The sequence below is a fragment of the Ptychodera flava genome, chromosome 16, assembly GCF_041260155.1.
Source record: "Ptychodera flava strain L36383 chromosome 16, AS_Pfla_20210202, whole genome shotgun sequence".
In the NCBI taxonomy this organism is placed as follows: domain Eukaryota; kingdom Metazoa; phylum Hemichordata; class Enteropneusta; family Ptychoderidae; genus Ptychodera; species Ptychodera flava.
Genome location: NC_091943.1, coordinates 30,267,641 through 30,281,052, shown reverse-complemented (window position 1 = coordinate 30,281,052; position 13,412 = coordinate 30,267,641). Strand labels below are relative to the sequence as shown.

At 35.4% G+C, this 13,412-nt stretch overlaps 1 protein-coding gene across 2 annotated transcripts in view; it reads left to right on the top strand.

Moving 5' to 3' along the window:
• LOC139114538 (band 7 protein AGAP004871-like) overlaps positions 1-13,412 on the top strand; it is a 114,092-nt gene that overhangs the window by 78,140 nt on the left and 22,540 nt on the right. For both annotated transcript variants that reach the window (XM_070676325.1, XM_070676324.1), the window contains exon 2: positions 6,689-6,792. In XM_070676325.1, coding sequence (XP_070532426.1) covers positions 6,689-6,792 — 104 coding nt within the window. The remainder of the gene's footprint in view (positions 1-6,688; positions 6,793-13,412) is intronic.

The following is a 13,412-nucleotide window of genomic DNA, read 5'->3' as shown; positions in this document are numbered from 1 at the left end:
TAGTTTTGTCATTTGTCATTATAATGAAGGTAATATCGGCCTAACCTTTGGTAATTTTATTTTGCTTTTATATGTATAATTTCCACGGGATCACGTATATGGATTTTTAATTGCCAAAAAGATACCTGTTATTGATGACAAATTAACATTTACTAATAGAAAAAAGAGGTAGAGATCAAGACAATTTTATTTCACGTTATGTGATAAAAGTATTATCAATAATTTATGATGTATTTTTAGAGCTTTATTTAGTGAGCAGAATAGCGTTTATCGCGATTTCAGGTTACTAAATATAGCTGCACGGGCACGACATTGGACAAAATTCGGACAAATTTTGTTGCTGCATGGACAGCTGTTTTTACAGCTTGTAGTCTGAGCCATAAATTAATACAAATAAATGTGACTTTTAGTAGCCATTCTAACACTGGCAGGTTTTATTGTCTTTGTTCTTGCAGAAAATACAGACAAATATTTATTTATGCATATTATAAAGAGACAAAATGATGTCATTTGTGATCAGTGCTATTCACACGTGTTGAAAGGTGTAGGCATCAAATTGTAATTATTTATCCACTACAACTTTTGTCATATTTATTACAAATATCGATTTCCTTTTTATTGAAAGCTTGGTCGAGACTATGACCATGACACATTATGTTGACATTTCTTTTGTAAAAAGGGCTTATATTACTCTCAGCTGAGGAAATTGTTAGCCATCCCATCGGCCAATTATAAACACTTTTAGCCGGTTAAAAGGGATGGTTAGTCAATTCATCAAAACTATGAAGTATGCAAGACGTACAGAAGTATGAGGACACGCACTCTGGTGAAACAAACTGCTTTCTGTATTATTTATACATGTAGTGTACACATGAAATTATAAATTTCTAAACACAAAAGTATTCGTATTCGTGATATATTGATATGTGCCTGATTTGGGAAAGGGCTTTTCAGTTGAAAAATATGCGTTTGACTGGGAACTACATTAGGGGGTACATCGCATAATGGAACAGATTGTTGAAACAGATAGTGCCTGGTATACAGTATATCAAATAAACAGTGATACAGTGCTATCAGTCATAATCTGGGAGGTATTGATATTGGCACAGTTTGCTAGTTTTGATTGAAACATTAGATTTTTTTTTCACAATTGGCAAGCTGGTAATTGACCAATGGGAGCCCACTTCAATTTCTGCAAAATTATTAACATGCAAATACTGGCATTCTTTGGATATACTATCAGTACTGTTTCTCCATGAAATTTTCAGAGCTATTGGATTACTTTTGAAATCGTGTAACAACTTTTAATACTGCAAAGTGCTCGGCAAAAGTGAGTCATAGCAGGGTATACTTGACAACACAAGGATTATGAAACAGATCTGAAATATTTTCTTATGAGGTTGCAAAGATTTACAGTGCTGAATATTGTTATGTTACTGCAATGTGAAAAGGTCGTTGAAAATCATGAAAATGTAAACTTCTCGCAATCAAAAAATTGTGTTAGCCATTTCTCTAAGGATCTAGCACAGCATACCCCTTTTGAATAAGTGTCATGTACAAGATGTACTTGTTCTGATGCAGAAGTTGTTCCCCTGATGTCTAAAGTAAAGAAGAAATCTGACCTCAATAAGAATTTTACCGAAGGTCTCAATTTTTACTGAGTGTAGAAATGATTGTTATTGCAAGAGGAGAAAATGATAGAGCCTTTCAGTCAGAGCATGAAATTGCAGAATTTTTGCGTTTTTTTTAAGCATTTTTCCCAAGAGCTTAAAGGAATGAATCATACTCGGTAAAAGCTTCTGCGTGTAATTGCCAAGATTTTTGCGATAAGCTCACTCAGCTTTGACAAGTAACAGCTGCCTTGGTAGCAAAAAACAAGAAAAGTGCAAGATGCTGCAATTTCTGATAAGATTTCTATTACTTCTGTTCTACAATACAAATACTTGTTTGTCATCTTGGCCTGTTGAAATACCAAACAACAGTCTTGCCAGAACAACACATCATGTACAACATGCTGTGTTGTTGTTGATAAATTAATTCTGGTCCTGGCAATAATTCAATATGCGGTGTTATTGTTGGCAGATGAGTACCTAGCCCTGACTGTCATTCAGTCATCAACAAAAACAATGGACATTATATGCACACAGGCTGTGCTAACAGGTTGAACACCTACCATTTCAACATGACCTTTTTGAGTACACCACGAAACAGTATTTTATACTCAGAAAAAAATACTGAAAAATGCATCAACAGTTATAGCATTTGGAGCTTTGATTCCAATATTTCTCGATAAATAAATAAATAAATAAATAGAAAAATAAATAAATACAGTATGTTATAAACAGAACAAATACTAGATGTACATCAACAGTTATAGCTAGTGGAGCTTTGATTCCAATATTTCTTGATAAATAAATAAATAAATAAATAAATAAATACAGTATTTTATAAACAGAAAAATACTAGATGTACATCAACAGTTATAGCTAGTGGAGCTTTGATTCCAATATTTCTTGATAAATAAATAAATAAATTAATTAATTAATTAATTAATTAATAAGTATGTTAATAAATAAATAAATAAATAAATACAATATTTTATAAACAGAAAAAATACTAGATTTACATCAACAGTTATAGCTATCAAGAAATATTGGAATCAAAGCTCCAGTAACTGGAGCTTTGATTCCAATATTTCTTGATAAATAAATCAATAAATACATACATAAATACATAAGTATGTTAATAATTAAATAAATAAATAAATACATAAATAAATTAATAAATAAAAAGTTTGCCCGTGATTACTCCCTCACACTCATAGTAAGTTAGCACAACAAGCTTTGAAAATCCGACTGTCCATGGAATAGATCTCTACATCTACTGATAACAAGCCTGTCAATAAAACTGTCAAATAATGAAAGTCAAAATTAATTTCATATTAAATAATATGTACCAAATTAATGAAACTATTTATCATGAGGCTATCAGTTATTCCCAGTGGTCAAACCATCACACTAGCGGCAATATTCTACGTTGCAAAAATGATTAATTTTACAATTTTTCAGTGTCGGTACATGATGTTATCAAGAGTGATTAATCTGTCCAATTTTCTGTCAGCAGTTTAATAATGACATGTTATGACTCATTATATCATTGTTAGCTTTCCTCAAAGGTTTAGCAATTAATAACTTAAAGCGCAATTTCAGGGTATGTGGTGTGTGTACTTAATTTCTAGCCAAACTTACCTTTTAAAACTCCTACCATTTTATACATATTTGATACTAAAATGGAAGAATTGACATTTGTAAACTGTAGAATTTCATTGAATTTTATGTATTTCACAAAAAAAATCAGTAATCAAAGTTGAAAAAGTGACAAATTTGAAGGGTAATGAGATGCATTCAAATAGACATATTGATTCTTTGCCTAGGATTCTAGTTATTGATTTTGTTCTGCTGGTGAGATTACAGTCAAATGAGAAATCGTCTCCGTCAGAACACTTTCCCTATTCTTAGCGAAGTTCGAGTCTTCTCAATTTGCCGAGGGTATCATTGATATATACCTACTGAGCATGTGTAGTAGTGTTACTGTGATGTGATTGAGATCGTCTGTATCCATAGCTCCTGTCAGAGTACTTACAAAGTCATTTTGGTTGCCTGGCAACCACATCCTAAGTTTGCATTTGTCGTTTGAAGATCTAAGATGTCATTAATTTTGAGGACATTTTTCAGGGGCTGAAATACCTGTCATAATACTCACATCAATATTACCAATTATTAGAGAATAATTGCCCTGGGAACTCTTGTTAATTTGCCAGATCAGGAACACAGGTGGGGAGGCTTTTTTAGCTACTGTGCAAGGCCTGGCACATAAACAATCATGGCATAGGGTTCCATTTCCGTGGTTATATCCTTCCTAATTTGTCCAAATTTGAAAACTGCATTCAGTTAAGGCAATTTGCACCTTGAAAGTGAAAGACTTAAACTTTTGCGCAAACTTTCCTCAAGGAATATTTCGACCATGCTCTTTCAAAATCAAGATAAAAATCAGGGGCTGACCGTATGAATTTTGGTACTAGAGAAACAAATTACCCATTCCAAAATTTACGGATATTTGAAATTCAAAATGGCTGCAATCCCTGTGTTAACTCTATGGGGAAAATAAAATTTTCAATTTTTGAAAAATTAAGATGGTGAAAAGTTTTTCTATACAAAGAGCATTAAAATGAACCCCCACAAGTGGTAGATCAGAAAAGAATTGTAAAAGTTTGAGAGCCCAAATACCGGTATGTGTGCCCAAGGCGTATTCTACCTTAAGAAGAATTTCTGACTGCAACATTAAGACAGGCTTTTGCTGATCAGACTAACTTTGATAAATGAAACCCTGTAGTATCTAAAATGTACTGTAATCCCACAACAATATGTGCCTTGCCAGGCAATTTATTAAACAGCAAAATTAATCTGTTTTCAAGATCATTGACCATCCTGTGTCCAGTGATACAAGGTGTTCTCAAAAATTAAATTAATTAAAAGGTTTTATCAGCATGCAAATTTCATTAAGTGCTAGTTTCCATGATTGATGATGCATGATATATTTTAATGTTGTCTTCAATGACACATCCGGTCTTTTGATGTAGAAAAAATGATTAAACTGCTGATTTCCTTGTATTCTCAATGGTTTTGCTGATTCTCCATGTCAACAATACCAAGGAGATTGAAGGAAAACTTAGTCATAAAATGTGAAGCTACATAAATTACATGATGTTTTGTAGGCTTGGAGTTGGTACTGCTCATCAAAGCCATCAAATCATTCTATTGCCACCAGACATCTCTATGGTAGAGGCGTTGTACTCTGTGTTATCATCACTGGCCTTGTAAAATGCCATTCAGTAATGTCTGGTAGGGTGCGCATCAATAGTGCTTTGATGATGATTGATCATTGCAAACTTTTATCAAGCGTTGAGAGACATGTATGAGCAATGCAGCCTTGAATGTCTGTATTGTGTTTGTTCACTTTTATAATTTTAGGCATTTTCAGTCGCCGTTTTCTCCTTTTCAACGGCCAAACACACTCTCAGGAAATTTATAGTCTATTTTTGACATCTATTCAACAAATTAGAGTTGCCCATCTTACTTTTTAGCAAAAATTTCAGATCATTCAGCCGTTGCCAATCCAAATAGAGCATGTGTTCAAAAACAAGAGATAATGCATGTCTGGACATGTGTACTGCTCTTTTACTGTCTCAGTCACGGTCTCAGCCACTTATTTTTTACCAAAAATAGTTTTCAATGCTATCAGTTTGTCTGAATAGGTTGCACATATTGTACAATCATATTTGCATTTTGTGAACATCTGCTATCGAATATCTTCCTCTCTATGAACCACACAGAGAAAATGTATAGCTAAACTCACTCACTACCGTATGTGTCACTGGAGCTGGCATAGCCTGTGGCTCAGCCAAGCCAGCTACGTTTGCCAAAGTGTGTAGCCAGCGAGGGGGCTGTATATAGATAGAAAGTCTACCGGTAGAATGTAGCGTACTGCCATGATCAGAATTGCATACCATCGCCCAAGACTGCTTCGATTTCAAACCAGCCATGACTGTTCTACACCATTTAGCTTACATGCATCTCATTCCCCAGAGATTTCCTCATGGTGTTTCAATGGAGAACACGTGCTGACATCCCTTTTGATGTGGCCGTATAATTACAGAATATTGATGATTTTGTTCAGAAAACATATGTACACAAGATTAATGTTTTATGTTCAAGCCTTCAGAAAACTGCTAAAGAGCTATAAATGACCTAATCTGTCAGTCTAGAAGTCAGCCGGTCACTTTGATTGCTGTGCAAAGCCTGAGCAGAGACACATAATGGCCAGATAGACTCTAGACTGGGAAACTGCGAAAATCATGTAATGGAGGATGATTTATTCCCTTACAATCTTCCTGACCACCTGCTTACTTGTGTTCAAATTTATTGAAAAAACACAGTGACAGCCCTGTAGGAGGGTTTCATTTTATAGCATTGATCAGTCAAGAATTCTCCCTCTGAATGTGGGCATAAGACATTTTGTTTTGGTTTCAGTTGGAAAGTAAACATATTCAAAGCTCAAATTATTAAAACAAATGAGCAACCCTACGGTACCGTACATCAGTCCAATTTATTTATGCCAAAGAGAAAACCTTGCATGCCCAGATTACCCGACATAAAAAAAATGTATGTTAAGAATGTATAACATACAGAAATCAAAGTCTCTCTGACCTGTCTGCATCAACAGTACGATAAGGAGCCTGCAGGCAAGTGTATGATGCATCAATCACGACTGAAAGTGAATGGCTTCAGACTGATTCATTAAAGGCTCCATTTTCTATAAGGTGCTTACGTCTAAATGTCAAGCAAATGGAACAGAATAAATGACTGGGCAATACTGTACAGCTTTGTGTACAGCTACTGTAAAAGCAAAATGAAATTTCACATCAGGATGCTTTTATTTCCAGGGCAGAGGCAGGGGATAATGTCTTTTCACATTTTAGTCCAAGAATAATGATACTGCTTTCATAGTTCTGTATTACTTGCATAATTCAATAATGTACCTTTTAGAGTTGCTGGCTGTCATGAAGTGTTGTCAAAAATCAAGCACAGACATTTATTAGATTTCTCTTGTGTTTTGTTTTTCGTTGTAGGTGAAAATAGCACTAAACCTGGTTGCTGTGGTTACTTCCTGCTGTTTGTTTCATGGATACTGTTTGTCTTCACCTTACCATTCTCCCTGTGTTTCTGCATCAAGGTAGGTTACAAATCATCATCATCCGTGTCATCACATGGTGTTCCTCAATGCAACTTTCTTTGATGTATTCAGAAATACTGTCTGGTGATACTATTTTGTTGACTCTTGGTGTTTTAGCTCCATCATATACACCATGGAAGTTGTAGGTTTGGTCCATATACCGGTATGAAATATACATAATATATTTGAACAGATCCATTGGCTTAGCTGATAGAGTATCCTAATTGATTTCGAGGCCATTTTTAGCCCATATTTGGTATTTATATAAATACCAAAAAGAGCTTATATGTTGAGTCGATGGCGTCTGTATGTATGTGGGTATGTATGTGCAGATGTATGTCCGTCATATGCAAAGGCTCCCATACCGCCAAAGCTACCATCTCAGTATTTGGTGTACAGGTAGATGCAGGGGTTGAGATGTGGTGTTGTTCAAATGAACATGTCAGTGTCAAAAATATGCAAATGAGGTAAGAAAAGGGGGAAATCCTGCAAATGTGCAGGAGTGATGGCAGTAACTGAAACAGCCCACACATCTGAGTAAGAGGTTTTTGACCTTTAACCTATTTGTATGCAGGGTACCTATTATGTGTGGGAGTGGTGGCAGTAACTGAAACAGCTAATTAGTCATTTCCTGTCATTGTTCATGAACTGTGACATATTAACAGACCTGCTCAAACCATAGACAGTAGAGGGGGGAAGACTGTCTATGCTCAAACTAAGAGGGACTAGCTGTTTCTGCTATGCATGTTGCTTAAGTTGACCTCCAGTACCTAAAGTTTCAGACCTTACATGTATTTATTTTTTGTCATTCTTTATTTTTCTGGTTTAAGTATTTCTTGTTGTTTTTCTGGTTGTACTGTGCAGGAATCATTGTCATAACATCAACGTAGAATTTTCCTGCACTGAACAGATAGAAACAACACTTATTGTTGATCTTTTTTATGTACCTATTCTGATCAAATTTGAGCGACACCGTATAATTGCGGTATTTTTTTAAGACCACAAAATAGAGAGAGAGAGAGAGAGAGAGAGAGAGAGAGAGAGAGAGAGAGAGAGAGAGAGAGAGAGAGAGAGAGAGAGAGAGAGGGGGGGGAGGAGGCTGGCTATCAGAGAGAAAATTTTATAGACTAATGTATTTTAATTCTCAGAATAATGAATACCTGGTAATTTTGTCAAGTGTCTTGCTTAATAATGATGAAGACCCTGACCATGCCATAGAGCCTTTGTACATGCAATGAATGAAGCATATTTACAGGCAAAAAGTGTAACGAGTACAATACTAGAAGTCAAAGTTTAATTTAACCATATGGATTTGCATAAGAAATGGATCCTGTAACTTATTGTACATTTGAAATTGCCGTTCACATTTTTCAACAAGTTCAACAGTCAGCACCGCTTTCACATTAAAATTTGGGTGTAGCAGATGTGGCAATGAAATCCAGACAGATCAAATCTAGAGTGAATGATTCAGGAATCGACCTGGAGCCATCATAAATCACATCAATTATTTCGCCAATACTGTAAGAACAGTGACATATTGTGACAATTGCCACAAATACACGCCACCATTTCAAAGTGTTTTACAGTAAAGCATCAACCTGAGCATTGACGCAAAGAATTACGCGTCAAAATAACTCAGCTGGATTAGACCATTCTTATATATTGTCTACTACCGGTATGTAGACAAATCTACTACCACTTTTTCCAGGAAAACTACCGAAAAAAAATGGTGAAATGTTGTACAGGAAATTAATTTGGATTACTATCATGAAATCTCTATTACTTTGTTGCTAACATAAAAGGTATTGAACCATATTGAGTAACTGGACATGTCAGTTCTCATGTTGACCGATAGGTTATACCGGGTAGTTACGTTATCCTGACTTAAATTATCAGTGTTCTGTGAGACCCTATATTGTACTGTAGCTTCTTTGTACTACGGTACCTATCCACATGACATCAAAGATAATACATGTAGTTGAAAGTATGTTACAGAAAAGCCAAAGGTTTTACCAAAGAGATAAATGATAATTGATTTTGTCTTTTAATTAAGTTGTCTCAGCTGATTGAAGTCTGACAGGAAATCCTTTCCTTTCCATGCCTGGCAACCTTGCAGCAAATTTTTTACAATTTGTGTAATCTTCATTGTCTCCAAACGATTTTACGCGCCATAATTGTAAGCTTAATTTCATGGCATTGTATTCATGAAATATGTTGACATCAGAGAAGGTTTCAGTGTCTCCAAGGGAAGAGTGTGTAGAATCCCTTGATTAATGTTGCAGTCCACTGATGATGAAAATTAAAATACCTGTAGGTGTTTTCGGCTCACTGGTAATTTGTCCTAAAAATTAAAGAAATTAATTTCCATCAAATTCAAAAATCCTTGCCAGAGGGCAAGTATTTACACATAAATTTACATACAAAAATAATACATAGACAACGTACAAAACTGAAGAGAATGTATGGTACAGTCAAAATCCATGAAAGAGAGGTACCTGGCTTTGTGTTGTGCTTCTTTTAAAACACTGAAGTGATGTCAGATGGATTGAAAGGAGTGAGCACATCCTGTTCAGTGTATTGTATCTTCCACTATACTGGTATGTCAGTTGGTGAAGCCATAGAGGGCACAGTTGCTTGTGGTTCGATACACAGCGAGAACCCCTGTAAGCATTAGAAAGAGATGAAGTCAAAATGGCAGTGATGTACACATTGCCAAGTTGGGAGACGGAGTTTCCTCATCAACAAAAAGGCACAATTTATTTAATAAACCGGCATTGGTGGCTTCCACTACATATCTAAATTCATGCCTGCCATCCTTTGTGTCAAAATCGATCTTCTTTGCATTTTGGAGTACAATTTCCAAGAGGGTTCTTTCTAACAACATCTGCCATACAATTGTCAGCTCAATCAACATTCTCCAATTTAAAGGCCCAATTCAAATGTTTCAAGCAATTGCAGACCTACAGTAGATGGCCAATCACAGCGCCTCTACTTTCAAATGTACCTCAAGAAAATTCGGTTTGCTCACTTCCTCTCCCACTTCTAATGCTTACAGATCCCCTCACCATGTATGGGGATTGACATTCTAAAAATGATAACACTGAAAAGCTTGCAAAACATGAAGGATCCAAATTTGTACAAGTTTGATGAACAAACTCACAGATTGAACACTGTGACAACTATTTAACTCATAGTCACAGAATGCAACTTAAAGTCTGATTATTTCGGCTGCAAGTAGTTCCCATGATGGATTTGTTTTTCACCAGAAGATATGTAGAAAACAATAGAATTGAAATGATAGCTATCTGAGTGTAAATATACGTATATCTGTCATATCTGTATATATTTACCCAACAATGTACCCGCTCCTAGTCCATAATGGATAAAAGCACACTGGCTTGAAGCTGATTACATTATGGAGTGCAAAGCTGCTTGAGTCCAAACTGGGCCAGGAGGTGGTACATTATTGCTATTACCGGTATTTCATAGTTTTGGAAATGCCAGTGAATTTGTGTAGAAAACATCTTGGGTCACAGTGCTGGATAATCAGATACATTATTGGTAATAATCTGGGGATGACTTTGCGAAATTCACTGGTGTTGACAAAGCTGTGAAACAATAAGGGACAAAGTTCAACTATATTTGTCAACTGAAGTATTGATAACCAGTGCTGATAAGACTCTGACTTGTCTCCCCAGTATTCATGTTGTACATAAGTAAATTTTGTAGATCTATTTGAACCAATCAAACATTCAAACTGCTATAGATATTTCAAAGTACAATTTTTCAGCAGTTTATTTTTTGAATGACATTGTACAAAGTTAATATGAACTCACAAACCCTTCTATTTACTTAATTTAAAGCTCTACTAAAATCCTTGATGTATTGTCCTGATTTAACCCTTTGAGTGCTGTAATTTTTTCCCACCAAAACTTGAGTAAAACATGTTACAAATTTTTATGAATTTTTCTGTAATTGTTTGAAAATTTTGGACCAAATGGACATAAAATTTCATTGGCTGCAGTTTTTCATCAAAATTTTGGCAAAAACCTGCAAAAAAATTGACTGGGGTACATTTTATAAAGATGACAATTATTGAATTGGCGCTCAAAGGGTTGAAGCAAGAATCTTCGATGTATCGTATCGTTGTTCTTTTTTGCGAAATACAGTTGTTTGTCTCCCTATTAAAACTCATGTGGAAAGACCTGGTGTTCAGCTAGTCAACACAGCCTGTATGGGTATACCAGTAGTGTCAAATGTTATTGTTGATCACTAAACTTTACTCCAGATCAGATCTCATTTGTGTACCATGGCATACAGTATGACGTACTGCATATTATACATAATGTGTTGGGTCAGCAAAAGTTACAGCTAATATTTCTTTAGGCATTGCTCTGTTTCATTAAAGAGGGACCAATGTCAGCTCTGTAGCCTTAAATTTTACTGTTTGCATTCCTTTCCCAATTCAGTACTGTACCATTATGCATGTACTTGTGCCACTTGTCACACATCTGTTTCTGCACTGAACTGTACTGTACCCTTTAACTTTTGAGATTCCTGCATTCCTGGGGTACACCAATTAAGGAATTTTTTAAAAATTTACTCCATTCAGACTTGTCACTACCAATACATACATGAACATTTTCTTGAGTTAGGGAGAACTCTTAATTAAGTTGAATTATTTGCATCAAATTATTCAATGTTTGGGTCAGTAGCCCTATGTGGTAAGTGCTTGGCTATTGGCTACACCATTTTTCTACTCCTTGGCAGCCCAGCACCCGCAGCATGCATGTTGAGCTTGCGTACACATTTGCTAAAAGTCTTCCTCAGTAGTTTAGCTCTCTACTTCTTCTGATCTTCTTCTTTTATATTTTCCAGTTTACCATACATTTCACTCCATCAGGATCATGCAATCCTACTTTATCTAAATTATTTCAAAAAACATGTGTTAAAATATTCAGGGTAAATGTTTGTTTAAATTTCTGAAGTTCTAGCTTTGTGATTCTGAGAAGATATATAGCTATGAGGTCGTCACGATGGTGAAGGGCATGACCCATACATTCCTGCAGGCATAGGTAAATATGTAGATACAGATGTGTGTACACTCTTGTCAGAATGTCGACGGAGAGCTTTAATGGTGTTGATCATTATTTTTTCCCCTATCTGTCAGTCTTGAATTAAGAACTCTATCATTTTTAGGCCTTCAAGTACGATTTGATTGTGCGGATCATACCAAACTGTCAGGTATCAGAGTCGAGGTGGTAAATCAAGCACATAAAAGAAGTGAAAGTGATGGAAAACTGTGCCAGTAATGTTATGGAGTAATTTTTGCTGTCTTTGCTGTCTTTTGCTGCTGTCTTTGCTGCTGTACTTTTAACGATGATGTGATTATGACAGTGAACAGCTTGTTAATCTTTCCATGGATTTCCTCATGTACATTGATTTCATGGATTAACAACATGCATTACCTTCTGGTGTGGACACATGTACTGTTCTACCGGTATACTAATTATGTGAAGGCAGCTATGAAAATGTTTTGACCGTTCAATGTTGTACCCCAGTGTTCGTGTGCAAGGTCTGTGTTATCCAGGCAATGTACCACACTATTAAATTCATGTTTGCTTCGCTATGGTGATAAAAGGTTAAAGGTTATCTTATGAGGGTTTTGTTTACCTGAGCAGATCAGGCACTAAGCCAACAATGTATACATGCATTATTATAATAGTGATGAAATAGTCAGCAAGTGGACACTCCTTGTCATGTTATAATTTGAAGGATCAACTAATCGGGAGTTACAATATCTGAACATTGTGATTGTGCCTTTTCCTTTAAGATAGTATGTGCTTCCAAGTTGAAAGATTTTTAAGCTTTTGCTCAAACTTTCCTCAAGTAAACTTTCTATCATTCTCTTTCAAAGTAAAGAATAACAATTGGGGTCACTCGGCAAATTTTAGTACTAGAGAAACTAATTACCCAATATTTGAAATTCAAAATGGCCGCCATCACTATGTTATCTCCATTGGGAAGATAAAAGTCCCAATTTTCACAAAACTAAGCTGATGAAAACTTTATTCACTTCATAAGCTTCAAAATAAGCACCCAACAAGTACGGTAGTAGATCAACAGAATATTGTAAAATTTTTAGAATGTGAATTTCTGTCCCCGAGGCACATATACTACCATAAAGAATACCAGCTCTTCTCTTGCAGGGTTTCCAGATAACTTCATTCCTTGATTATGCCCCCATTACGGTGACATTGTTGAATTGAAAGTAAATGCTGCAAATGTTAAGTACTTTGAAATGACAATTGACCTTACAAATGACCTTACTGAGTCAATAAATTATCTCGTTCTGTCGTGCTGGTAATAATATAACTCATTTGTCAATGTGTACTCATCAGCAACAACAAAAATGAGTCATCAAATATGTATAAGGATAGAAAATTAAAAAAGTGACTCTGGAAATGCATTTAGGGTAAAAACTGATTGTGAAATTAAAAGACACCAACAGAAAAAATGCATGTTGAAACAAATGAAGACACAGCACAATGAAAGGGCAACATTCAGTATTTATTAATTTAAATGATCAGCAATATCTTCAGAAGACACAAATCCCCCGG